General features: G+C 55.9%; 1 protein-coding gene across 2 annotated transcripts; it reads left to right on the plus strand.

Annotated features, from left to right (window-relative positions):
- Nucleotides 1-705: 705 nt before the first annotated feature.
- On the plus strand, nt 706-26512 carry VIPR2 (vasoactive intestinal peptide receptor 2). Of its 2 annotated transcripts, none has more exons than XM_081147312.1 (13): nt 706-819; nt 2731-2830; nt 9093-9209; nt 10294-10391; nt 15376-15473; nt 19779-19920; nt 20402-20552; nt 21187-21247; nt 21708-21777; nt 22277-22368; nt 23336-23465; nt 23548-23589; nt 24952-26512. In XM_081147312.1, exons 1-13 carry the CDS (start codon nt 757-759, stop codon nt 25123-25125), a joined length of 1338 nt encoding a protein of 445 aa, XP_081003438.1. In that variant the 5' UTR covers nt 706-756; the 3' UTR covers nt 25126-26512. The 2 variants fall into 2 exon arrangements, with proteins under 2 accessions (XP_081003438.1, XP_081003439.1); XM_081147313.1 differs by having other exon boundaries at nt 740-819; nt 22322-22368; nt 24952-26506.
- Nucleotides 26513-27760: the final 1248 nt, after the last annotated feature.

Raw genomic sequence — 27760 nt, forward strand, 5'->3', positions numbered from 1 at the left:
GCAGCGGGGGGGGGACCGGGGCAGCGGGGGGGGACCCGGGGCAGCGGGGGGGGACCCGGGGCAGCGGGGGGGGGACCGGGGGAGCGGAGAGGGGGACCCGGGGCAGCGGGGGGGGACCCGGGGCAGCGGGGGGGGACCCGGGGCAGCGGGGAGCGGAGGGGGGACCCGGGGCAGCGGAGAGGGGGACCCGGGGCAGCGGGGGGGGGGGACCGGGGGAGCGGAGAGGGGGACCCGGGGCAGCGGGGGGGGGACCGGGGGAGCGGGGGGGGGACCCGGGGCAGCGGGGGGGGGACCGGGGGAGCGGGGGGGGGGACCCGGGGCAGCGGGGGGGGGACCGGGGGAGCGGAGAGGGGGACCCGGGGCAGCGGGGGGGGGACCGGGGGAGCGGGGGGGGGACCCGGGGCAGCGGGGGGGGGACCGGGGGAGCGGGGGGGGACCGGGGCAGCGGGGGGGGGACCCGGGGCAGCGGGGGGGGGGACCGGGGGAGCGGAGAGGGGGACCCGGGGCAGCGGGGGGGGACCGGGGCAGCGGGGGGGGGACCGGGGGAGCGGGGGGGGGACCGGGGCAGCGGGGGGGGACCGGGGCAGCGGGGAGCGGGGGGGGGGACCCGGGGCAGCGGGGGGGGGACCGGGGCAGCGGGGGGGGACCGGGGCAGCGGGGGGGCCGGGGCGGGGGGCGGGGCGCGGGCGGGCGGGGACGGGGGCGGCGGCGGGGCCCCGAGCCCGAGCGCGCCCCTGCGGCGGCCGCGGAGCCGGGATGAAGGCGCCGGCGCTGCTCCCGCGCGCGCTGCTGACCTGCTGCGGCTGGCTGCTGGCCCCGGTGAGTGCGCCCCGCCCCGGGCCCCGAGGGACCGAGCCCGACCCCGCGGGAGGCGCGTTCGCCCGGGACCCGCCGGGACCGCGGCCCCGCGCGCTCTGCGGGGGGAGCGGGGTCCCGGGCGCGCCCCCCGGCCCTGCGCGGAGATGCGGTCGGTCTGGCGCCGCCCGGCGAGAGGCGATGGGGCCCCCGAAACTTTCCCGGGGCGGCCGCGCTGCGCTCTTCCCGCCGGACCCCGCAGCCCGTGGGCCCCGGACCCACGTCCCTCCCGAGGCTGCGAAGCCGAGGGCGGGGCGGGGGAGCCGCGGCCGCCAGGACGCCGGGGGGGCTGTGGCCCGCCCGGGGAGCGCCCCCTTCGCGCCCAGGGAAAGCGAGCCCGCGGGCCTGCCCGGCCCTGGCGGCCGTCGGCGCCCGGTCCGCGGAGGGGAGCAGCCGGGGGCGGGGCCCGGGGGCGGCGGCGGCGAGGTCCCAGGGCCGGGGCCGCGCGGCCCGAGGCCGGAGTCCCGCCAGCTGGGGCCGTCCAGCGACCGGCGCGGGGGCACAACAGCTCCAGGGCTTGTTTGAAAAATGAAGATGCGTGTGGCCCGAGGACCCTTCTCTGCGCTCCCGAGGGAACCGTACCGACCCTTTCGCGGTCTGTCGGCAGCGGGGAAATTAAACGGCGAGAGCGCCCGGAGCGCGATCTTCTTTGGAAAAGTAGAACTTTGTTCAGACGTGCGGGGCCCGGCTCCGGCCAGCGCCGCAGTGTCTCTGAGAACGTGGGGCCTTTGGGAAAACGCAGCAGAATGTGCCCTTAGGACGAGCCCGCGGGCTGGTCGTTTGCTCCGGCGAGTGGACAGTAGGGTCACCGCCTTGTCTCCGCTCCGCTGACCCTGCTCAGGGGAGGCCAGCGCCTGTCTCCACCCCCTCGTCCCACCTCCCCTCTGCCTTAGTGAAAAGCTCCTTCAGGCCAAGTCCTGAGCGTGACCTGCAGCCTCGGAGATAACCTCAGCGCTTCAGGCTCGTCCACCCCACGGGAGGCCACCCCGAGCTGGACCCTGCTGGCCTCTGGGGAGCGCTCCTCAGGGGGTCTTCCCTGTGGACCTGTCTTCACTGCCCTGAAACCAAGGGCTGTGGAACGGAGGAAGGACTCAATATTGGAAGGTTCTTGGGTTAAAGAGCTCCATGGCCCCCAAATTGTACACTAACGGCCTGCAGTGTGTTCTGTTTGCAAGCTTGTTTCAGCTGCTCAGAAAAAAATCTACTGGGTTTTAAACTATTTTTTAAAATATATCTTTACTGATTTCAGAGAGGGAAAGGGAGAGGGAGAGAGGGAGATAGAAACATCAATGATGAGAGAGTCATTGATCGACTGCCTCCTGCACGCCCGGGACTGGGGATGGAGCCGGCAACCTGGGCCTGTGCCCTGACGGGGAATTGAACTGCGATCTCCTGGATCCTAGGTCGATGCTCAACCTCTGAGTCACTCCAGGCTGGGCTGTATTGGGTTTTATATTTTATAATTCCTTCACAAATTAAATAGTGAAGCTTTATTTATTTATTTTAAAGATTTTTTCCCCCTCACTGGTTTTTAGAGAGAGAGGAAGAGAGAGAGAAAGAAGAAACATCCTGCCTCCTGCACGCCCCCTACTGGGAATCGAGCCCACACCCCGGGCATGTGCCCTGACTGGGAATGGAACCGGTGACCCCTTGGTGCACAGGCCAACGCCTAACCAACTGAACCCCCCCAGCCAGGGCAGTGAAGCTTTTTTTAAATAACCATGCCATAAATACGAAGGCGATTGCTTTCAAATGAGAGTTAGTTTGGAAGCAGTTTAAAACTCTGCAATGTGGGGTTTTTTTTGTAGAACATTTGCTTGAGTGTCCTCTTAGGATGGAATTCTTAGTTTTTGTTTTCTTTTTAACCTTGACCAGGTGAACAGCATTCACCCAGAATGCCAAATTCATCTGCAAATACAGGAGGAAGAAACAAAATGTGCAGAGCTTCTACGGGCTCAGACAGAGACATACAAAGGTAAGGCGAGGGCCTGCAGGGTGAGGCTGCCCCAGAGATGGGCAACCTGACCAGCAGATAGCTCACACCTCAAACGGATGTTTTAAGGTCACCTGTATCTTTAATAAACTTCTGGTAAAACTCATATGGAGGGGAAACCTTTAAAAAGAAAGCTTTAATCCTTAACAGAAACAGTTTCCATGGTTTGAGACAATAGCAACTGTTACTAAAATAATTTCATGGGTGTTGTTATGCTTTGCAAGAGCAACTCCACTTTCCATGAGTATTTATCTGATTTCTTGCATTTTAACTTCTTAGTAACATCACAGAATTTTGGTCCAGTTAAGAACAACAGGAACGCAACAGAAATCAGACAGGAAAATGAGACTTTTGTTCTCCTGAGGACAGACCTATCGTGAAGACAGCAAACTTGCTGGTTTTCTTTTCTTCAGGTCAAAGACAGATACTGGGACTAGGTGCCCTCGACCTGGGCACATCCACATTTTATAAGCTCAGAAGGTCCTGGGGTAACAGCCAGGTTATAAACAGTGGCACAACGGTTTGTCCTTCAGCCGTCCTCTCTGTTCTGTGTCCTTATTTTACCTTCTTCCACAAAAAATTTCAAGTCAAAGTAAGGTTCTGTGTTAAGGCAGTCGGCTGTGCGTGGAGGACCTCAGACCGGGGTGGCAGATGCGGGCTTCATGCACGGCCAGCGCTGCCCAGTAGAAACAGACTGGGAGCCACTTGGGTAACTTTGAATTTTCTAGGAGCCACATGAAAGCAAGTAAGAAACACGTGAGATTAGCTTTAACAGTACATTCTATGTATCCAAATATATCCAAATCACTATCATTTCATCTTGTAATGAACATAAAATATTAATGAGAAATTTTACATTTTCTTGTGTGTGCTAAGTCGCAGAAACCCAGTGCGTCCCAGCTTGGACCCGCGGCACGGCTCCCGCGCTGGGCAGTGCTGCTCTAGACCGAGTGTCCCTCCTGTCCACTTCCTCAGCTGACGAGGCCTCTGGCTCCAGGGTTCCTCCCAGCTGTAAAGAGCTGTGATTCGGTGGCACGTGCGGTCCTGGTGGACAGATCTTCCTCATGCTCTGGTTAAACTGTCCAGAGAAACACTAACCAAGTAGCTCAGCTCCACAGCAGACAGGGACCGAGTGTCGGTCCTGTCAAAGCCATGTGCTGACTGCTGACCAGCTACAAGGATAGATGAGACACGGGCCCTGTCAACCAGGGCCTCCCGACAAAACAGTCGTCATGGCCACTGGGGTCCATTCCCTTCAGTGAACACCAAGAGATTTAGGAAGAGAGGAGACGGAACACAGCTGTTAGAATCGTCTAGTTAGTGGCCAGCGATCCCACCTCCTCTCCACACACCGCAGTAGCGGGTGGGCGGCAGTGGCTTCTCCAGAATCCCCAGTAGGTGACCCCGGCCCTGTGTGAAGACCCTGGGGATGGGACTCCCCGCTCACACCGTTACTGCACAGTCGAGCTGCTGATGGGCCTGAGGCTGCCCACAATGGCATTAATTTGCCCCCCTTGCTCAGCCATGGAAGAAAGAACTTCACACGAGCATCTTCCAACCTTTAAAGAGCATGTGTAGACTCTGCTCTCTCTTCCTGGGCACTTACTTCTGATTCCTGCAGCTTCTACAGGACACACCTCCCAGGTCCCAGCCACAGCTCTGGACACAGATACTCCCGAAACGGGGGAGGGAGGAGAATTTCACTGGTGGCATTGCTGGCCCAAGGTAGTCAGTTTTATTGTTGGTAAATTCCCAGCACATAGTGCCCCTCTCGTAACTGGTGTCTCAGAGAGAAACTCCTGAGATACTCCGTGTGTTTCTTTCCTGTTACTCTTGATTTCCTACCTCCAGCAGGAACATTTTGTTAGCAATAGAAAGTGGTGTGGTCCTCTTGGGTGACAGGGAGCCTGCCCATGACTATCCCTGAGGACAGCCCTTCGCAGTGGGTCAGGGTGGACTGGACCACGGATGGAGGATGGTGGAAGGACCATCTATAAGTCTGTGCCGGTGACGCCCCCGGATAGAGGCTGTCAGGGGAGACTCAGGGGCTCAGGTCCTCTGCCATCGTGAAGTGGAATGTTCTGACCCACAATCAGGACTTTTTGTAAAAGATCCAGGATTTCTGGTTGGCTTCTGTAGATGGAGTGTGGTGTTCATACGTTGAAAACACTGTTCTTTTAGTGTTACTCTGTCAGGAGGGCACAGGTGTGAGCCCGGGTCCCTGGCTAGCATTTATGACTGTGAGCTGTGGCCACAGGGCAAGGAGAGGACTGATGGACTTTACCTAACATATTCCCATTTCTTAAAAGTTTGCAAGTGGTACTTAAACAGCTCTGCAGGAGGCAGGCAGACCTCTGTGTGGCCGACGCTGCCTGGGAGTGGTGGGCCCCAGCCTGCCCGGCCGGTGCCATAGATGGCTCGGCACATCCTCAGCCCTCGCTGGGCTCCTCCTGCCTCTGTCCTGACGCCCTCAGAGGTGACCTGTGTGTGACCCATGTCAGATGTACTGGATGACAGTATTGGGGCAGAGATGTGAAAACCACCAAGTTCGTCCTGCCTTCAGCCTGAGCAGAAAGAACTTGGCAGTTTCAGATAAAGGCCGTGAAACGTCCCCTGTGTCTGGAGTGGAGGGGGAATGTCAATCAGTTTTCTCGCAGCGACAAGTACCAGTCCTTGGGCATTTCCTTGCAGCACAGGCTCTGATCGCTAACGTTGGCTCTGTAGCAGACACACGTGCAGCTTACACCCACCTTCCCCCCTGGCAGGAAGAGCCTGCGGACGGGCCAGCTGCCCGTCAGCCGGAGAGCAGCTCTGGAGGACAGAGCGTGTCCTGAGCTCCTTTTCTTTCTCCTGCTTGCAGTGTGCATGGCTCAGATGCCAGGGATATAAATAGCACCGAGCTACCAGAACGTAGGGGCTGCAGACGAGGTCGGGCAGGCTCGGCGAGCTGCGCGAGCGTCCTCGCTGGGCGGATGAGTGAGTCCATCCGTAAATATTGTACCTTCGCTTCCTGGAATTAAAAGTGAGATGACGCATTAAGGGTCTGTAGCAGCTAATTTTAAATTCTGTGGGATTAAGAAATTGGGGTGAAAGAGGGCCAGGAGGAAGAAAACACTGGTTTTCAATTCCAGTGGGGTGATTTGTAAGAAAGAAGAGCTCAGGAGGTATTTAGAACTTAGTGAGTTAATATCGATTCATCGCCGAGACTCACTTAATTCTGCCAAGATGTCCATGAGGCACTCGAGGCCACCAGTGCCCAAGAACACAGCTCAGTGCGGCCGTGTCCCCGGCGTGGCCTTGCAGCCCCAGAGCCACCCCACCAGGTGGGCGGGGCGGACGCAGGATGGAGGAGATGAGGACAGAGCGCGTCCGGTCCCCGTGGTGGGCAGTGGGCGACCTGCTCTTCCAGAATGCAGAGAGAGAAGAAAGCCAAAGGGTCTGAGGTGGGGAGCGTGCACCAGGCAGGAGGAAGGGGCTGTGAGGGAGGTCGGGGCACTGGCAGCACTTTTGGCAGAAGGTCCTGGGGCAGGAGGAGGAGCTGCTGAGGGCAGACTGGAAGGTGTGGCCCCGAAAGGAGGCGGGAAGGGCGAGAGGCTGGGTCAGGACACTGAGGGTTGTGCGCCAGGTGCCGGGCAGGAGGGCCCAGGGGAGGCTCCGCACTGGGGTGGGGGGACCGTGAGGTCACTAGAACGGGACTAGGACGCTGACTTGCAGACATTCTGGGGCCTCGGCAGCTGGACACACCAGTCCTGTGGCCCTGCAGAGGGTGGCACTGTTGGTCTCAAAGCTGCGACTGCAGAGTCAGGAGGCGCACAGCCGGGCGTCTACGGACTGGGCTGTCCTGACACTCGGGGTACCAGCACTGTGCTCTGCTGAGCTGTGTCTCGCCCGTCATAATACTGTAGATAGATGTCTGGACTGGTCCCGGGAAGTCGCCCAAGTCCCGAGCATAAATCTGCAGAAGATTATCCTGGGAACAGCATGGAGGACCCGCCCTCTGAGTCCCGGCCTCTTTGCCCCCCTCAAGCCTCAGACAAAGTGTCCCCAGTGCTGTCAGCCAGAGTTCACGTGACACCAACGAAGTCCCAAGTCGGCACAGACGTTGGAGGGGAGCTTTGGGGAATTTTTAATCTATTAGTGGGAAACAGCAACTGTTTATAAAACAACAACAGCAAACACCTGATGGGTGGAAGGCACAAGCGTTAGCCACAGCTCCGCATGTGCTCATGGGGGTTGTGGCCACACAGGGTCCCAAGGGCACCTCTCCCATGCCTGTTTGAGGCCTGAAAATGCTCCCTGCCTTTTCTGTGTCTGCCCCACCCTTGGGTGCAGTCCCGGGCTGGGATCCCACCACAGGCTCCGCATCCACTCAGCTCGGGATGTTTTTAAGTTTGGGGATCGTCGCATTCAGCGTATTTTTCAAATACACAGGTACAAACTGGGTTTCTCTCCGTTTCCATGAAAATTTCTTACGTTCAGGGAGCAACTTTGGTTAGTTCCGGGTTTTGAGTCTTGGTTTAATGTTAATTCAAGTCCCAGCATATGTTCCCCACTGATGAAATCCACTTGGACCGTCCCCCCCAAAATAAAACCTTGCTACCTCCAGATGTAAGGCCTGAACTGGTCTGATTCCAAAGCGCTGTCCGGGGGCAACTTCCCAGCAAGTGGAATCCCGACTGGAGTTTCTAGCTCATGTCTGGGCTTTGGCCATAGGACACGGGATGAGTTTTATGGGACCTGAGGCCCTGAGGTGGGATGGCTGCTGATCTCCTGGGCAGGGAGAGGTCAGAGGGCGGGGCTGCCATGTCGGTGGTCTTTGAACACCTGGGCACCCACTAGCCTGGGGCATCCACCATGAGGAAAGCACACTGGTCACGGGCTTCCAGGCCCAGGGCCCCTGAGGACTGGCCTGTGTGTTTTGCCTGCTGTGAGCACCTCGGAGAAAAGGGTCCCGCAGCACCGACAGCAGGAGCTGCGTGCAGCCGCGGCCCTGGGACCCGCCCCGGGAGGCCAGCGACGTCTGCTTGGCTGGGTTTCAGGTTCCAGCAAATGGCCGGGTTCACAGGAAAGGACAGGGCAGTTTTTAAAAAGGATTTTTCCAATTCCATTGGTGAGTCATTCTAGTCGGCTCCTAGGCTTTTAAATTGATGAGAGACCCTAGGGGGCTGGAAAGCAAACAGGTCAAAGGCTTTGACAGCAACTTGAAGATAATTCACCCTTTAAAGACTTAGATCAGGATTTTCGAGCTCAGAGGACTGGTAGGCGTCTCCTCGCTAGTCACGGCCCCCGACAGGCAGAGAGGCAGCTGCAAAGCTGAGCCTGGAGGTGGCTCCTCTGATCTCATTGTGAGGAGGGACTCGATTGCAGCCAGCCGTCCAGACCTGCCCGGGGGTGGAGTGTGGCTTTGCTGCCATGCCAGTCTTTATCTGGTTCCATGTTTTCCTGCCAGAACGCAGAGCAAGAAGCAGAGCCCTCATCTTCAAGGAACGAGAGTGAGCTCAGGAAGCGGAAGAGGGGAGCTACTGGAGGCCTCCGCAGGCCTCTGAGCTGGTCCCAGCAGGGCCCCCACAGCCTCATCTCGCCCCCACGAACCAGCCCGGTCTTTTCTAGGCCCTTGCTCATGACCTCCCTCCTGGGACGTGCCAGGCAGACGTCCCTCCTGGGGGCCACCTCCCAGCAATGTGGACGTAACTCTAGGGAGGGAGGGTATGGCCTCGCTGCCACTTCCCACCACATGCAAGGCTGGTGGCCCTTTACGTCCCACAATGTCCCTTTAGGATGTTTGATCCCTCAGTTAAAAGTGGTCCCCAGGATATTGACTATAAAGTTCTTTTTTTACCTTTGCAGTTCTCAGGGAGTCTGGGGGGCTGCTGGCACCGTGTAAATTCTAGTTCAACATTTTACTGTCTAATGATGAATGATTCCTGAATTTCATCACATCAGCAGGAAATAATTTAATAATTCTATTAAAACTCAGAAGGCACCGTGCATGTAGAGTTGCTCAGACACTGTCTGCCGTAGGTCCGGTTATTTTTCAAAGCTGATTAAAAGGAACACGCCGCTAAGTGTATGCTTGGTGATATTGTTGGTGCACATTTAGTTCACAGAATAATTATTTGCCAGATAACTATCTCACGAATGGGCTTTCTGTTTGCAAAGCATTTAAACACCCAATTCTGTCAGCCTGGTCCTCCTGTCACTGACGGGCCTCTGTCCCCTCTGCCGTCATTCTGTCCTCTCCCAGCCTGCAGTGGTGTCTGGGACAACCTCACATGCTGGCGCCCGGCGGACGTTGGCGAAACCGTCACGGTGCCCTGCCCCACCATGTTCAAGGTGTTCAGCAGCCTCTACAGCAAACCAGGTACTTGGTTGTGGGTTTCTGAGCTCCTGGGGGGTTGGTTTCTGCAGAGAGACAGCAAGAGCGGGAGTCCCTTCCTTTGCTGTGTGAATCAGGGAACCGCTGAGCCTCGCGTGCCCGGCTGGCTTTAGGAGCAAAAGGACAAAAAGCTTCCTGCTGTGTCGTCCACCTCGGAGCAGCCTTAGGGAGAGGCTGACAAGTGAGAGCACCGTGTGAGCCAGACACGCAGACCCAGGGCCTGAGCACCAACGTGGGTGTGGGGGCGTGCAGACAAGGAGCCGAGGGCTTCGGGCACGGAGGCGAATGTAGATACAGCCCTTGAACCCTCAGAGGGAAGTGAGGCTCCCTGGCACCCTGAGTCTGGGGACAGGGACAGTGAGGGGCGGGGACAGCAGCCAGCCTCCCTTCATCTGTCTTCACTGGACTGACTCCTCAGCTCCCCTTCTGAACGGGCTCCTGTGACTTGAACACCTGCTGTCTCTCTGAGTTTCCGGAAAGTCGAAAGGCGCTGATACAGGCTGGGGCCACCTCTTCCTGGGCTCACTCACTACAGAGTCTCTGGGCTGGTTCCCCAGAGGGTGCTTTTGTTTTTTGCCTTGTTTTAAACAGTCCAGATTTTCATAACATGAAGGAATCTGTCTGGAATCATGAAAAAGAGAAGACAGCCCGGCCAATTTGGCTCAGAGGATGAGAGTCATTCAATGCACCAATAGGTCCCCAGTTCGGTTCCCGGTCAGCACATGTGCCCGGGTTGCGGGCTCAGTCCCCAGTCGGGGGCGTGCAGGAGGCAGCTGATCAGTGACTCTCATCATTGATGTTTCTCTCTCCCTCCCCCTTCTTCTTTCTGAAATCAATGAAAACATATCTTAAAAAAGAGAAGACGCACCTGGAAGTCAGGAGGGCTCTGGAGAACTTACCTTCACCCTGGGCAGGTGTTAAGGGTAAAAACTTGGAGAACTGGACTGTTGACGTCCTGTAAATAGTCTTGTGGCCGAGACCGGGGTGGAGAGAAAGGAGACCCAGGAAGGAAAGACTTTCTTTCATCCCCGCAATCTGCACATTCAGACACCTGAACTTTATCTTCCAGGAAACATCAGCAAGAATTGCACAAGTGAGGGGTGGTCGGAGACGTTTCCAGATTTCATGGACGCCTGCGGCTACAGTGACCCTGAGGCCGGGAGCAAGGTAAGCCCCGAGGCTGTCAAGTCTCCAGTCGATTCTCCGGAGGCTCACGTGAACCGGTCCTCTGCCCACGAGAGTCATTCGATCCCCTCTCCTTGGAGTAGCAGCCCTGCGTCTTCCTGGCCACCTCGAGCAAGTTCGCGATGTCACCTGCTGCAGGGCGGGGAGTTAGCTGTGGTTTTGGAGGCAGAAGAGGCTGATTCTCTTCACCTGCAGCCAGAGAGTCTGGGAGGCTCCACCTGCCTGATGAGCCCTAATGAGCGTCCCTTCTGCCTCTGGGGTTTCTCCATCCCGGTTTACGTTCTCCGTGACGTGGGCTAGCGAGAAGCCTCACAGTTCTCTTAGACCTGAGTCAGGGGTGGGAGATGGGCCCAACTCTAGAGTTTCTCTGCAAACCAAGAGGCGGAGTCTGTCCCACCCAGTACAGGCTGGCTGGGTGACTTGTCCCTGGGCCGTGTCGGGGGCTACGTCTTGGCAGGCGTCCCCTCCTCGGGGCACCGTGAGGCAGCATAATTCAGGAGGTGACAGGTGTGAGCACATGAGCCCTTTTTGCAGGGAGCTTTAGGTCACCTGTGGCCTCGGCTCTGCCTGGGCCTCTCTGCCTCCTCGGCCTCAGCACAAGGCCATCGTTCTCTCCTGAGCTCACCCTGCAGCCGTGTGTGACTGTGGCTTTATTCTGCAGTATTGGCACCTACAGATGTGGGCGGACCATGCCCATGTCCTCAGTCTGCCCTGGGTCACCCCTGGGGGCATTCCCAGCAATACCATTTATGAAACTTCTGGGTTCACTGGGTCCTGCCTGCGAGAAGCAGGGAGCATCTGTAAATTCTGATACTTTCCCATCCATTTGGAAGAGCAATTTTTCTTCTTAATTGGACATTTCATAGATTCTGCAGATTTCATGAATGCAGAGTCCCTGCTAACGGATTAGAAAGTCAAAATATTTTAATGTATGAAAGCAAAGAAAATGAGCACAAAACCACAAAAATTAGCTTCCCTTCCTCACTGCGGTTTCCATGAACACTTTGCATACGTGGATGTTCAGGGAATTATTTCAGAGACGAAATCCACGAGGCGCATGTGCGCCCAAGGGCCAGGACTGGTCCCAGGGTGGGAGAGGTGCCGTCACGGTGCCAGCCCGGTCCCCAGCGGTGGAGCGAGGGGCCTGTGATGAGACCCGGCTCCTGCCCCCGGGTGAACTCAAGCTCCAGATGTCAGACCTCATCTCGTCACCTGCTCACCTTCTCCCAGTTCCGTGGTTTTAATTGGATTTCCTGCTCTCCCACAGCCACACTCTGGCCTGGGTGTTTCTCGTGCAGTCTTTGTTGGTTTCAAAATTAATTCAAGGGAAAACAAAGTAGCCTCCACGAAAGCCACAGGGTTGCCTACACGTGGTGAGGGACTTGAACGATGAAATGAAGTCAGGAGGAGGAAGCCCCTAAAGAGGGAAAGGGGTCGAAGCCCACAGGACGCTCAGACGACCACTGCTTCTGACCCTGGGAGGCCCCAGAAATCACGGGGGTTTGTTGTGGTCTGGGCCATATCTTCTGGTGCAGAGAAAACCTGACGCGGCAGGCATGGCTCAGGAGCCACGTGTTCCCGTGTCCCACCTCCCACATGCCTGGTTTTCCACCAAACCAACCTTCAGACACGTGCCTTGTGTAGAGAGCATTTCCATCTGCTAATCACGGGATGAAGGGTTTAATCCTATGAAGAGAACTTAAGCCCCATCCCTGGTCCCCTGGGTGCCACACCAGCAGCTCCTCTCCCCTGTCCCATGTCACCTGCTGAACGCTGCAGGGAAAGCAGGTCAGACTGGACCACGAGACCCTCTCAGGGGCCCCACCAATCATGGGAGCTGAGCGTCTCCTGCACCCGGGAGGTTGTCCTGGCGTTGTGTTCTCAGCCCAGGGCCTTCCACCTGGGGTCGTCAGCCTGGCCACCTGCCCTCAGGCCCTCCTGACCCTTCCTGCCCCGGACCCTGGAGCTCCCCTGACCCTGGCCTCCTGACTTCCTTCATGCACCGAAGGCTCTTGAGCTCCCTTAGGCCAGGACCCTGCCTTGGTTCCCACCTACAGCCCAACATCCCCACGTCTGTGATCTCCCAGGGGTGCTGAGAGCTGGAGAAAATGGAAACAAGTAGAAATTTAGCAGTAGGTTAGTCTCTGTGGCCTCAGAGTATAATCCTTTCTCCTGAGTGTCAGGAATCTTCTGGATGAATCTGGAAGGACCAGAGCTGTGCCCGCCCTCCGGGCTTCATCTCGGACCCCATGTGTGACTCTGCCCACGCTGCCACCCATGGCCTGCTGCCTGGCTACCTCGCTGAAGGACAGTTGCCCCACAACACACAGGCACCTACACGGGCGCCAGGCCAGGCGGTGTGCTCCCGTGAGGCTGTTATATATGAGCTGACACAGCTCTTACGTAAAGAACACTTCTGCTAAATTTAGCCAAGAGAGCTGCTTGGCCTTTCAGCCATCCATGCATCAAGCAGACACATTTCTTCCATATTATGCCATATTCCTAAAAATACGTCTGCTCTCGCCTCAGCCTCAGACCACTGCCGTGACTCGCTCCCCAGAGCCGCCAATGTCAGCTCTGCGAGGTCTCATCCTTGACAGCAGAGACCACGCCACCCTGGGCACCCACGGGCCCTGCCCGACCGAGCAGCCCGCCCGTGGGAGGCAGGGACAGGGCCCTGAGGATGGCGAAGGGCTTCTCCAGGGAGCAAACTTGAGCGTCCTCGGACCCACGTTGCTTCTGTTACGGCTGCCGACCTAAGTCAGCTTTGTAACAAGTCCAGGGCAGCTTCTCCGTCGAACGGCAGGAGGAGCTGCCCCTCGTGGTTCTTAGGGCCTCGTGAGTGCCGTCCACGCTGCGCGGCTTATCAGCAATGGGGTGACCCCAGGAGCAGGGACAGTGAGGCAGACGGGACAAGACCCGGCATAACCAGAATGGAGAATTAAGTATAAAAGTGAATGTTTGCTCAGGGTAACAAATGAAATCACTGGTTCCTGGAGCGTCGAACACTGAGGCCGACTTGTCACAGGCGTCCCCGCAGTTGCAGGGTCCATGAGCCAGGGACCCTGAGTCATCGCTTCCATCAGCTCCTGTCCCTGGTGGGGAAACTCAGCCTGGCCAAGTCAGGTTCCAGCTCCCGGTTTTCGTTCTGCATCGGGCGGCTATTTTGTCCCAGGATTACTTTTGCCTCCAGAATTCGTGCTGCAGGTCAGGTCTCAGAGTTTAAGAAGAGGAAACGTATGACATCTGTTCACCAGAGACAAAAACTAAGTAGGTCAAGCCGTGCGATGGGCCCGCTGGGGCTGCATCACCTGCCTGGCTGGATTTTAGGTTTCGCCCGTGTTTCGGGCTGACGGTGTCAATAATTCGGAGGCTGTTTCCTTGAAACAAGTTGAAATGCCAGCCTGCCTTCCTCGCTCCCACTGCGACCATGCACATCTCAGAGAAAACAGCAGCCGTGCTGTTCGGACCCCACGTTCGACTTATGAAGATCTGGACAGCATGTAAGAACTGGGACGTGAGACAGGGACCGACACTATCCCCCAGGCGAGGAGACAGCAGCCTCGTCAGGGAAGGAGCCGGCCGGGCCCCCGTGTGCTGAGGCTCGGCTCGGCTCGGCTCGGCTCACCCCATCCTGTTTTTCATGAGTTTTCTCTCTTCGCCCAACATGACCTGAGATATCTTAGGGCTTCTGTGCTGAAAGTTCTTGGTCAAATATCAAGAAGGGCATCCTATTGCTGTTGTCTCTGTTTTTCAGCTAAAGGTCCGAGAGCGGGGCCCAGACCTCAGTCTCTCTGAGGCCGCAAAGCTCGGTCCCCTGCCTGGGGGTCGGGGCTCTCACACCGGCCTCCCTGCTTCACCTGAGTCTGAAGACCTGGGACGACGGGTTTGAAAACAGATACTCTGAGGGAGGGTGACGTGGGTTCCACAAGGACCGTGTGCAGACAAAGCGCTCATGGGCACAGCGGTGCGCGGGGCAGGAAGTGTGCCAGATAGGCGGCGCCTGCAGAAGTGGAGACCTGGCGCCTCCCCGTGACTCCGTTCAGCGCGGTTTTGGTTCTGCCATCTGTTAGCGGATGTGTTGCCCATATTTAGTTTTCTGTGCTTTTAAAAAGGTTGAAATATTTCGTTTCCAACGGAACTCTTATTACAAGATGAAATGATGGAAAGTCATAACCCCTTAATCAGAAAAGAAAATAGCAAATGTTTCAAAAACCTAAAATTAGAATTTTTGAGGACATTTTCCAAACCCTGGCCTATCATCTACTTTCTTCTGAAACAAAGCTGTCAGGCGCTGCAGCCTTGAAGCCAAAAGGAATGACGTCATTTCCACATCCCGGACCTGTCACCTCAGAAGGAGGTCACCTCGGGGCAGGGTTTCCACAGCCCGTTCTTCACTGATATGGGACCCGAATCACTGCGAGAATTAAGGGAAAGAAGCAGAGAGCACGCACACACACACACACGCACGCACACGCACGCATACATACACACGCACACGTACATTCTCGCACATATACACACGCACACACATACACATGTGCACACATACACACATGCTCACACACACGCACACACACATGCACACATGCACATGTACACACATTCTCGCACATATACACATGCACACACATGTACACACATACACACACGCTCACACACACACACATGCTCACACACACGCTCACGCTCACACAGAAGCAGCAGCGCTGTCCTCCTGTAGGAAACCTCCTTTGTTTCTCACTGGAGATTGGAACCAGGTCGGTGCCATCGGGTTGGTGCCATCAGCTGGGGCTTGGGGAAGAACATGGGGTTCAGCTGTGTTCCTTGTCCCCCCCTTTTTACTGCTGGATTTTCCACTTTCTTTGGCATGAATCATGGTGTTTTCAGAATCCTTGGACCTGAGACTGTCCCCTGGCCCCACGCTGGCCACCAGCTGCTCACAGATGCGTTTCTTTCTTTGTAGATCACATTTTATATTGTGGTGAAGGCCATTTACACCCTGGGCTACAGCGTCTCTCTGATTTCTCTTACAACCGGAAGCATAATTCTCTGCCTCTTCAGGTAAGCAGCGCAAATGAGCAATTCTGCAAGGAATCCGGGATGGGGACTGTCCATTTACGACACCTAAGCCCTCAGAGGAGGAGAGGAGATCGGGCCTCGAGCCCTCTCTGCGCTAAGCCGACAGGGCGCCCTCGGGAATGCCAGTGTGAAATGTGATGCCAGTAGTTACATTTTCATTTTAATATTCTGTACTCCTTCTGTAAAGAGATAATACTGACTGTGGACAAGAATTCAGATCTACCATTATTTACCAAATACAGCTGTTATGCAAATGCTGTGAAACTATAGAAACAACAGGTGCCGTTTGGGCCACCGGTGCTCCACCGAGAGACACTCTAATGTGTTTAATATGAAGGTGGGAGTCAGACTGCCTGGGTTCAAACCCCAGGTCAGTCTCTTAGCCGCTGTGTGACCTTGGACAGATTACTCAACCGCTCTGTGCATCTGTAAAATGTGGATGCTAGTGGCACACGCATGGCATGTGGTAAGCACTCTACATTTTGCCTGTTTTTTCCCGTGGCAGTGAGGTTAGAGTCCCTGCCTCCCACCTGAACTTGGCAGCCTCTTTGGTAACTAGAGACATATGTTGTGTGTCAGGGTTGGAGGATAGAGGCTTCGGTCCGCAAACAGATGCTTCTGTCTAGGAAATGCTAATAAGCGTATTTAGGATTAAACCCGTGTCTTAAGCATCACTGGCACTAAATAAAATGAATGATATTCAGCTTATTTTAATGGGGTTTTGATCACCACATATCTCATTTCTCTTTGCTAAGATATAGTTCACATGTTGACAGTACTGAGGTAAAACCACTGACGTGTCTTTAACCCATTAGCAGATCCATGCTTGAAAGTGAAATAAATGAGTAGAGACTGGAGAGGAATATAGCTGAGAAATGCAGCAAGCGTAACTAAGTTACACTCATCATTTTCCAGGCATCTCGCCTGTATCAGGGGCTGGTGATTCTCAGAAAAAATAAGTGTACATTGAAAACTGGGCAACATCTATCCTATTCTAGTTCTTTAAAAAAAAAAAAGCTGGTACCACATTAATATTTGTTGCACTATCTTCTGTGTTTTACTATATATTTTTAAATCTTCAAGTTTTTCAAGATAACAAAGAAAGAAAAATTCAGGAGGGGAGGCTGGCCCAGGATAACAAACTAGGAGAAACATTTCTGGTTATTTTCAAAGAACTAAACAACCCGTGTTCTTGTCATTGGCGGTTTCCTCGGATTTGTTCTATGTGACGTACTTAATAGCCAGCCTAGTAGCGTTTTTGGAATTATCAGAAATACGGATGTGATCTCTTAAGAGAACCTTAAGTGGTTTTATGAGTATTAAGCACAATCCTCTATACGTGGACATCATCAGTCACCTGCTGCTGAGACATCTTCGTTACAGAGAACGTATCTGCCTCAGGTGTCGTTCTGCTGCTGACTCGATGTGTCCTGGTTGCTAGAAACAGCTCCTGGAGCCGGGGACCCTTCTCAGCTCTGCCTCCGTCTCGGCCACGGAATTGCGGCTCCCTTCCTGCCTCCATCTGTCAGGCGTGCTTGTGTAGCTGAAGCCACTTCCCTGGACAGCTGAGAGTGCTGGATTCAGAAGCCCTGTTTATAAAAATAACAGGCTCCATTGTCCCCATAATTACACCCAGGAAGAGAATTCTTTGTAGTCTCCCAACATTGACTCTCCGTCCTGGCCCCATAAGCTATGAAAGCATTAAGCAACCTTGTCATTTTAAGCACAGAGAAAGGGGCCAGTTATCCAGGTCCCGAAGTGCAGTGTGGGCTGGGATGGCAAGCACACCGCCCAGGCGTGGCTGGGTGGTCATGGCACCTCCTATCCTGAGCGTGTCCTGTGGGCACAGCAGCTCTGATCCCTGCAGGCCCGGGAGTAACGGCAATAGCTGCCAACACAGATCATGCCACGCATTTTACAGGCATCCATAAGTTAGTCCTCACGGCCTCTCCACCAGATACGTGCTGCTAGTGCTCGGTTTCACCAGTTGGAGAAGGAGCCCAGGTTCCCTGTGCTGAGCCTGTGAGAGCAGAGCCGCCAGCTTTGGGGACGGGCATGGCCTCTGTTCCCAGCATCACCAGTTGCAGCCTGGCTTTGAGTTGCGTCTGGCATCCACTCAGATCTGTACTTGGAGGTGAAACTTGTAGATGAGCCACGAGTGATGGAGAGCAAAGCTTGGCAAGCGTGGCGTTTGCGTGGCTCGGTGCACTCCTCTCTGACAGCGACAAACCCGGACCCACTCCACGGGAAGACGCGGTGAGAGAGCAGGAGAAGAGATAGAGGGCGGAGAGAAAGAAGGGGCGGCTGGAGAGATGAGCACAGCCCACCAGAGAAGCCACGGGGAGCAAAGCAGCATCGGCTGCAGGGACGTGGTTTCTGAAGGAGCCCGGAGCCCCCAGCGGTTTACACCACAGCGTAGGAGTCACAGCAGCTTTAGAATTATTCCTGAGACACCCAGAAAAACTTACATCGCAGTTAGTGTCTTCACTGACTAAGGCTCCGTGGCAGCTTTAAACATATTCCGTGGCGTGGCGGGGGCTTCCACTGGAAGCTTGATGTGTGTTCGGATGCACACATGCCCGGGTCAGGACTTAGGACGCTGTTCGCGCCAGAGCCTCCCTCATGACCCCGTGTTCGTAACCGCCGACCCCAGGAGGTAGCCATCATTCGGGTTTCTGTAGATGACCTTTGCCTCTTTATGAACATCTTAGAATCACACAAAGGGAACTCCTCTGTCTGGGTCCTTTCATTCAGCATCTTGCAGGGAAATCCCCCGGTGTTTTCGCACGTGGTCATCCTCTTTTCTCACTGCTGCGTGGATGTAACACAGTTCGTCTGTCCTTCATCGGCTCATGGAGATACGGTGACTCTCGGTGTGGAGCTGTAACAGTGAAGCTATGAATATTCTTATGCATCATCATGTACACACTTCTTTAGATATGTGTTGTGCTTATATGTGTGCACATGTATAGCAGTGCTTATTTCATATTTATGTTTCATTTACGGGCCAGCCATAGGCTGTGCATAGGTTCAGTCTTTCTAGGTACCGCCCACTGATTTCCCAGTGGTGGCCTCAGCCATCCCCACTGAGACTTGTATGAGACTTTTATTTGCTCTGCATCCTTGTCACCACTTATTATTGTCAATTTTTAAAATTTAACCATCCAGTTGGGTCTATAACAACAATATGAAATTGTGTTTTTTAGTTTGCATTCCCTTGGTAGATAATGAAATCATATATTTGGAAATCTTTTTTTTTTTTTTTAAAGTATTGTTTCAAGTGTTTGCTCATTTTTTTATTCTGTTGTGCCTCTCTTTATAAATTGATTTTTAGGAATCCTATAGTGGAGTCTCGTCAGATATAGGTATTAGAAATTTGATCTCCAGTCTTTTGGTTTGACTTTACAGTCTCTTAATGGGTTTTTCGATCAAGAAAAGTTCTTGATTATAATGAAGTCATTTATCACTTGTTTTTTGTGGTCAGTGCTTCCTGAGTCCTGTTTGAGAAATTTGTGGCATATTCTGTTATCATTGAGATATTTTATAAATTTTAACTTTAGGTTTATGATCCATCTGTCATTTAGTTTTGTGTATAGCATGAGGTGGGGGTTCAGTTCCATTTGTCTTTTTCAGAACGTGTGTCCAGTTTATCCAGGACCATTTCGTGAAAAGGCCGTCCTTGACCACTGTGTTGCGACGTGACTGTATCGCAGGACTAGACGCTCTGTTGTTCCATTTGCCTCGACTGTCACTGTGTCATTTTTACATTGTTGTAATTTCTATACCTTTACCCTGAGTCTTGATTTCTACCAGCGTGACTCTGCCGACTTTCTTTCTCATCAGGAAGAGTTTGGCCATTTGCCCTCAGCATGTGGATTTCTAAAAATCAACTTGTCAGTTGCCATTTTAAAGAACTTCTGCAGGATTTCGTTTTGGAGGCATTTAATCTATAGGTCTGCGTGGATAGACAAGTGTCATTCAATTTCGAATCATTCAACTGTGACGATCATAGATCCTCCTATTTCGGTTTTCTTTCATTTCTTTCAATGATGTTTTGTGGTTTGGGCTAAAGTCTTGCACCTCTTCAGATAGTCATTTCTAGGGAATTGTTTATGCCATTTTATATATTCTGTTAAATTCTATTCTAATTGTTTCAAGGAAGGAGCTGATTTCTGTATATTAATCTTGGTTCAGCAACCTTGCAAAAATTCACCCAGGAGTTCTAGAATTATTCTGCAAATTCACAGAATCAGTGTTTGATGATCTGTCCCTCCCCTCCCCACACAGGCGGCTGCACTGCACCCGGAACCACATCCACCTGAACCTGTTCCTGTCCTTCATCCTGAGAGCCATCTCGGTGCTGGTGAAGGACGATGTTCTCTACTCCAGCTCGAGCACACTGCACTGCCCGGACCAGCCGTCCTCCTGGGTAAGGCTGTCCCGGGGTACGGGGTCCTCCAGAGGGAAGGGTCGCCTCAGAACTCCTGGGAAATAATTCATCCGCTGGTTTCCCTGGGTTTTCTCTTTACCTTTTTGTCTCTTGTTAGGAGAGGATAGTGAAGATGAACAGAGAAAAGGGGGTGCCTGCGGGTGGGGACAAGCCGGAGAGGAGGGCAGAGGGCAGGCGAGGAGCTAGGGGCCCGCAGTTCAGTGCCGTAGTTACGTGTCTGCTGCTCGGGGACTGCGGTGCACACCCGCTGTGCCCGTGTTCACCTTCCAGTGAGCTCTGCGTGCCACCGCCGTGGGTGCTGAGGCCTCTCTAGCACACTCACACCTGCCGTCAGCGTCTCCGTGTTGGGGGTCCTGCTTCCTTACACAAATGGGCGGGGGTGTCGTGCCCCTGAGCAGCTGTGCCTGCCCTGAGTTGTTTCATCCAAACAGAAGACGCTCTCTTGCCCTTTGGCGTCCAGGTGGGCTGCAAGCTGAGCCTGGTCTTCTTCCAGTACTGCATCATGGCCAACTTCTACTGGCTGCTGGTGGAGGGGCTGTACCTACACACCCTCCTGGTGGCCATCTTCTCCCCCAGTCGCCGCTTCCAGGCCTACCTCCTGATCGGGTGGGGTAAGGACGCCCTCCCTGCCCACCCACTGTGTGCCTGTGTGTGCCCGACGCCCCATCCGCTGCCCACGAACCCCCCAGGTCCCTGCTCCTGTCCCCTCAGAGGACACTGTGCTGTCCCGTGGGGAGCATTTCCAGTCATTTGAGGAAGAGCTTTTCCAGGGCAACTAACACTCGATCTCCTGGGAATCAGGAGCCTGGGTTAAACTGCTCCACGTCCCGCTGCTGGAGGGAACCCACGTGGGGAGTCAGACAGAAGGCCCGGGAGGAGGGGCAGGAGGTCCCAGTGACACACCTGTTAGTGAGCCCCCCCGAGCCAGACTCAGAAAGGGGGCAACACTGTGGGACACCCCACTCAGTGAGGGGCACCGTCCATGAGCTGGTGGGCACAGCCCCTTCCACGCTTCATAAACACTCACCAGGCAGCCCCGAGGGTCAGGCCGTGAAGAGTCGGCTTTCAGATGCACGTGAGTTACCGCGGCTGTTAGTAAGGAGGAGCGCAAACAGGTGGTTAATGAGGAGTTTCCACCTCACATTTCCTCGTTGAGCCCTGGCTTGGGAAGCTGCTCCGGGCTAAGAGCGAGGGGCTGTGGGTAACCGGGTGTGTCCCTGGGTGACGGGTGTGTCGTCTCCACAGGCATCCCCACCGTGTGCACAGGCGCGTGGACCGTGGCCAGGCTCTCCTTGGAAGACACGGGGTGAGTGCTGTGCTTCAGAAGAGAAGGAACGATACCAATGGTTCCTGGCATCCGGCCTTCCTTCGGTGTTGCTGGAACAGCATGTTCTGCACCAACCGCCATGTTAGACCCACAAGTTATTTGATTTCTATGGGACTTGACCTTCCCCCTCTTCTGGCTTCTGGGTTCCACTGCGGTGTCACCTCCCCATTAGCAGACTATTGTGTTGAGAATAATAAAATGAAATGGAATCACTGGAGAGGGACCGATCACGTCAAGGTCTCTAAACATACAGTCACTGTGCCCTTCTCGTGGGCATGTGGGGACAAGGCGGGACCGCAGAACAGACTGGGGAGGTGGCATCCTTGGGGGGGGCTGTCCACGGGCTCAGGGAGGGCGAGTCCACAGGCCGCACACTTGTCCTCCTTGCTTCGCGGACAGAATCGCTGGTGACATCACTTCCCTTCTCTCCTTCCTGCAGTTGCTGGGACACCAACGAGCACAGTGGTCCCTGGTGGGTCATCCGAACCCCGATTTTAGTCTCTATTATAGTGAGTAATCTGCACGGAAGTGGAGTTGCCAGCTGGGCTGCACATTCGGGCAGAGAGGGAGCCGTTGTCCTGTGTTACATGTAACATCCGGGTCCCACAGTCTGCAAGAGCAGAAGCTGACGGGAGGGTGCCCCTCGCATAGCGGACTCTGCGCCCTCGGGAGGAGGTCCCGGTGACAGGACAGAGCAGAGAGGGAGCCCCCGTGTGTCCCCCAGTGGGGGGTCCTCCGAGGAGCCACAGTCAGGCTGACCCCTAGGACACGCCCGGTTGTCCTCTTTACTTCTCAACATTAATTTACATAGCTGGGGTCACAATACGTGATGCAGCCGACAGACAATGTCCGGCTCCACGCTGGGCAGGGCCGGCTCTTAGTAAACGCAAGGCCCGGGCCCCATGCCTTCGAGAAGGGGTGGACTCAGGGCAGAGCCTCCCCCACCCCGGCCACACCCAGCGTCCCATGCAGGGAAATCAGGAGCAGACGTTCGCCCCTTTCCTGCAGGTCAACTTTACCCTTTTCGTGAGTATCTTACGCATCTTACTGCAGAAGTTGACGTCCCCCGATGTCGGAGGCAGTGAGCAGTCCCAGTACAAGTGAGTGTCGCTTCTGTCGGCCAAGACGCCCTCACGGGCCTCCCAGCCTGGAAACCGCAAGTGCTGGGATGAAGCAAGTGTGTGGGGAGCAGAGAAGGCTCCCGGGCTCTGGAGTCCGGGTCTCGCCCCCGGCAGATGGCCTGAGTTTTCTTTCTGAGGCTCGTTACAGGGACCTGTGTGCACAGTGTTGCCCAGGGCGGGGGGGGGGCCCAGGTGGGGCCCCTTCTCCACCTCGTGTGGGGCCCTCCAGGGGGCCTGTGCACTGGGCCCGTTTGCCCACTTTCCTGCCTGGTCATCTGATTTTTCTCTGGTCACCGTCCATCTGTGTTTTACCTTGTCTTCCTTCCCCCCAGACCACAGGCTAGGCCGGCACTGCTGTTGGGCCTTATACTTAATAATGAGGATGGTTTTATTAATTTCCACCGAGATCGTGTAGGGGAAATAAAGCCCACACCTCGAGCGTGAAGTAATGGCTAGTGTCGTGTGGGGTGGTGGGCCCAGCCCTCGGAGCCGCGGGTCCAGGCGGACCAGGGGAGGAATCACAGCGGCGAGAGCTGTGTGACCGGGGCAGGTACCCGTGTGCCCCGGGGGTGGGCTCCACTCGCCAATCTCCTCCCAGCCTGGGAGACCACAGGCAGCATCCCTGGGGTCAGGAGCCCGATGCTGGGGTGCCTGCCAGCTGGAGGCCTGGGGGCCTGTGAGTCCATGTCCTCATCTGTGGAATAATCATGAGCATGTCACTGAGGTTATGGAGGCTCATTGAGTTAACATTAGAGAGACATCAGGGCTGGGCACTAAGTATCGTGGAAGAGCAGTGGACAGATACGTGGGATTGTGCCTGGGATGGACAAGGAGCCCCTTTCTCTGCCAGCCCACCTGGCACCGGGCTTCCCCATCGGACAGCGAGGGGCCCAGCAGCATCACTGTGCTCACCCCGCTGCACCGCTCGGGCCCTTCTCTCTGCCAGGAGGCTGACCAAGTCCACCCTGCTGCTCATCCCGCTGTTTGGCATCCACTACATGGTGTTCGCTGTATTTCCCATGGGCATCTACTCCAACTACCAGCTCCTGTTCGAGCTGTGCGTGGGGTCCTTCCAGGTGCGTGTGGCAGGGGCTGGCCCCATCCCTGTCCCCCCCCGCCCCAGGGTGCAGCGCCCCTGACGACCCCTTCTCGCTGCAGGGCCTGGTGGTGGCCATCCTCTACTGCTTCCTCAACAGCGAGGTAAGAGGTCCTCACACCTTGGGGCCAAGTATGGACACGCGGGCTGTGAGGGATTTCCTAAGTGCCCCCCAATCTGGACCAAGAGCCCCGTCTTCTGTCTTCTGTCTGCCCTTCCCACAGCCAGGTGTCTGTGGTCTCTCGGCCCAAACAGCCACGGCCCGCTCACCCTTCCCTCCAGCTGTGACCACACAGCCTCTCTCCCCACTCCAAGCATCGCCATGGCCCAGCCTCCGGCAGGATGGGGTGTCGGGAGGGACCCCACCTCTCTGCACAGTCACCCTCCTGCTCTTTGACCCCGGATGTGAGCCCAGAGAGGCAGGGGGCAGATACACCAATAGGAACCACCATGCCCCTAAGATCCGGCCTAGGGTGTGTCAGGAAGTGTATGCACGTGTCCCCCTGGTGGCCCCGTCCTCTGCTCTGTCCCCTGAATGTCACTCGTTTCCTATGCACCATCGGGACATCTGAGCTGCGGTCACCTTCCCGGCTCCCATGCCGTCCCCACTCTGACCGCTCCTTTTTGCACCTGCTGGCTGGGTTCCTCCCCTCCCATGTACCAATGCTTCCCAAGTCCCGAGTCCCCACCGACCTCGGCAGCAGGAGTGACAGGGAGCGTCAGGCCAGGCCATCGCCAGCTCCTGCTCTTGAGTCTCTGCCGCCCCAGCTGCTGCTGCTGTGGCCCCTTCAGGGCTCACGTGTTCCAAAGTGTCTGCAGAGAGCAGAGCCCCCAGCGCCCAGACGGAGGCAGAGGGCGTGGCCACGGGGCGAGAGGGGCACACAGGCAGGGCGGGGACCCACCGGCAGCCTCACAGCAGCCCCCGATGCACCTGCCACGACGAGGCTGTCTCCCCTCACCCAGCCGCCCCTGCCTCCAGCTTTCTCCTGCCGGGTGTGGCCGGTCCCGGCGCAGCACCTTCCACAGCCCAGCCACCTGTCCCCTCCGCTCATCCTCACCCTGCTCTCGGCCACTCCACCTGCCTGTCCTTGTTCTTTGCAAACTCCCCGGAATCGCCCTCGCTGGGGCTGTCAGTACACAGTGCTGCCTCCCGGGCTCCCCGGGACCTTTTCTGAGAACCTAGATCATTTGTCTCGGGCTCTGGGTGTGTCTGCTGCTGTCCTATGGACCGAAGGTGCCTGGAACCAGCTCCCAGCCTCCGGTTCTTTGGACTCTTCCTCGCCCCGACCCCCGTCTGTGTCCCCTCCCCATCCCCCCTCTTCCCAAGCCCATTCCTGTCGTCTGATGGGACTTGGGAGGGACGACACCAGGAGGGGCAGAAGGGAGGGGTGTTTTCTGCCGAGGTCCCGAGTTCCCAGCCGAGCCCCCCTCCTGACCCCACTCCGCCTGCTTTGCCTGACCCCCAGGTGCAGAATGAGCTGAGGAGGAAGTGGCGGAGCCTGTGCCCGAGCCAGCCCTCCGGCCGGGGAGACAGGATCCATAGTCTGTCCATCTCCAGGAACGGCTCGGAGAGCACCCTGCACTTCCACCGCGGCTCCCGCACCCCGTCCTTCCTGCAGACAGAGACCTCGGTCATCTAGGGTGCCTGCCCAGCCCCCCCCGAGGGCCAGAGACAACACGGACCCTGGGGTGCCCGGGTAGATCAGTTCCAGCTCAGCACACCTGATCTTCGCTCGTCCATCGTGGAACTGGGTGACCTCTAATTTGACAGGGACTTAAATCTAATTATTGTTAAACTTCAGCATTTAGGTGATTTTGTTCATAACGTCTGGCTGTGTAGATTGACCCATTTTCTAAGAGAATAGGGGATACCAGGTGACCCCTGAAATGAGATGCGCTGGCCCAGACTTGAGTCCAGCTGCTGTGGAAGGAAGACAAGAGGTTTCTAACCTGGATGTCTGTCCCCAGCAAGGAGCTGGGCCCCCTCTGCATGACTCCCATCCCTGCCCCCACCCGGGTCCCACAGGGGCTGCCCACTTGTCTGCAGGACACAGAAGCAGGCTTAGGACTTCCCTGAAATTGCTCCTGCAAACCAAGGCGGATCCCCCTCCTGGGCGTCCCCTCTCCCTGATTCGAGGGCCACAGCAGCAGGGAGCAGCATGTCACCCCTCGAGGGACCTGTGCTTTATGAGGGCCCCTCCGCCACTGAACAGCACCCCATGGAGTCACCAGCAGGAAGCGAAAAGGCCAGCAGGCTGCTGGTCATCAGGACGACGCTGGAAATGGGGAGCACACGTATCCTCTTTGTCATGAAAATAGTCCTAAAGTCATTTCTGTTTAAGTGGAGAATTATTTTAACACAATATAAAAATGTCTGAGCGCTTCTGTCCGATGTTGGCAGCCAGTCCTGGCTTCCAGTCCTCTGACTTTGCAGACTTAGAGGCAGGTCTGGGGTGGCTGGGACTGCAGCGGGACAGAGGATAGAGGTCAGTGCACCCACATGCATCCAGGCACTGGCTGGACAGGCGCTTGGCCCACACCCAGCCCCAGGGCCTTGCCTGCTGCCCCCAATTCTTCACCCCGTGCACCACACCGGTCCTCTCAAAGTTGAGGCCGTAAGTCTCCTTCCTGTGGCATCACAGACCCTGGCACCGTGTCGGCAACTAGAAGGTGCAGGGAGCAGGTCCTGGAGGGCAAACAGGGATGTGGGTCAGCACCTTGGCTGCATCCAGACCCCCGAGCCGGGCCCCACTCAGACAGCCTGGCCGTTCAGGCAGACTGCGTTTACCTGGGCTGTGGTTGTGCTCAGGTGTTAGGTGCAGGGACACCAATGTTTTCCTCCGCAGGCGGCCGCCGAGGCCCAGAGAGCTGACTGGGCACCTTGCCCAGGAAATGGAGAGGGAGCTGGGAGGTGAATATTTACTGACAGCAGGAGCGGGTGACCAGCCTCAACGTATCTTCTTAAAATGTCATAAATGTGTATGTGGCCATGTGTAAACAGTTCAATAAATCTGATTTCATACCTGTCTGCTGTGTCAGTGGCCCCAGGGTCTCAGGCTGAGGAGGGACTCACGCTTTCAGCCGAGTGTGTCACACTCAGAGGGAAGCTCCCACATCTGAAGCAGCGCGTGGATGGGGGGGGGCGGTGGGCACGCGGCACCCCAACGGCCGCTGGAAGCAGCCACCCCTCCCCCAGGCACTCGTGTACCCGACAGGACCCCCTTGTTAGAGCAGCTGGCCAGCAGTGACCCACGGGCTCCCGCAGTCCTAGGGTAGAGTCTGCATGCGGCCACCCCAGCTCCACAGGACCTGAGAACCTGCAAACTGGAGGCAGGCAGATACCTGGAGTGTGTGCACGCCTGTGTGCATGTGAGTGCACATCCATGTGTGCCTGTGTGCACATCCCTGTGCATGTGTGTGCATGCATTTGTGCTTGAGTAACCCCTAACCTGATTTATGCCACAAGCAGAAAAATATTTCTAATAAACTCCATGCTCAACGAAGCTGCTTCATTTCAAGAGGTATAGAACCTGCTGCTAAAATTTAAATTGCCAAGAGGATGAAGTTAGAGATGAGCGGACTGACCAGCCTCTGGTGATTTTCCTCAGAGCAAAGCAGGCGGGAAGGAGCAGGGAAGGCAGGTCCCTGGTCCCTGCTCCTGGTGACCGGCACTGTGTTGCCCGGGAATGAAGAGGAACATGCTCCAGACACGTGGATGGAAACACGCACTTGGGGGGCAGGGAGTGGGCGAGTCAGGCGCCCCTCCTGCTGTGGAAATCGCCACATGCTCTCTTCTCATCAAGAATGGCAGGTTTTTAAGAGCTTTGTTTTCAGGTTGCAGAGATTACACAGAGGGGTCCTGTAACCTCAACTATCACCTAGAACCTGGAAGACTGATTCCACCCTCTGCTCGCCTCCCCTCTGGAGGTAAACACTGAGTGACCGGTGCTGTTCCTGATCTTCTCCGCGATGTCTGCAGGCCTCTCCCTGTCCCTCTTTGCCCTTTTTCTTCATGGAGATTAGGTCAAGTTATAAAAACGTTTCTGCAACTTTGGTATCTTAGTTAAGGCAAGGGTGTGGGTCTGGCCTGTACACTGATCACTCTACTTGTAACAGCTACGTAATATTCCACAGCTGGACTGTGTCATCCATTCCCCCCTCTCCCTGTTGATGGAGTTGTTTCATGAGTGCTTTGCGTTGGCCCAGGTGTTCCCACAGGGCAAACCCCCAAAGGGAACATGCCAGTTGGGCACGGACGCTGAGCCCTGGGCCAGT

Source organism: Miniopterus schreibersii (assembly GCF_964146895.1).
Source record: "Miniopterus schreibersii genome assembly, chromosome: 9".
In the NCBI taxonomy this organism is placed as follows: domain Eukaryota; kingdom Metazoa; phylum Chordata; class Mammalia; order Chiroptera; family Miniopteridae; genus Miniopterus; species Miniopterus schreibersii.

Bases quoted from the DNA above. Each gene is read 5' to 3' on its own strand.
- VIPR2 (XM_081147312.1), top strand. From the start codon at position 757: ATGAAGGCGCCGGCGCTGCTCCCGCGCGCGCTGCTGACCTGCTGCGGC. The intron at 2,831-9,092 runs GTAAGGCGAGGG...GTCCTCTCCCAG, and splicing joins TCAGACAGAGACATACAAAG to CCTGCAGTGGTGTCTGGGAC. The intron at 22,369-23,335 runs GTGAGTGTCGCT...TCTCTCTGCCAG, and splicing joins AGTGAGCAGTCCCAGTACAA to GAGGCTGACCAAGTCCACCC.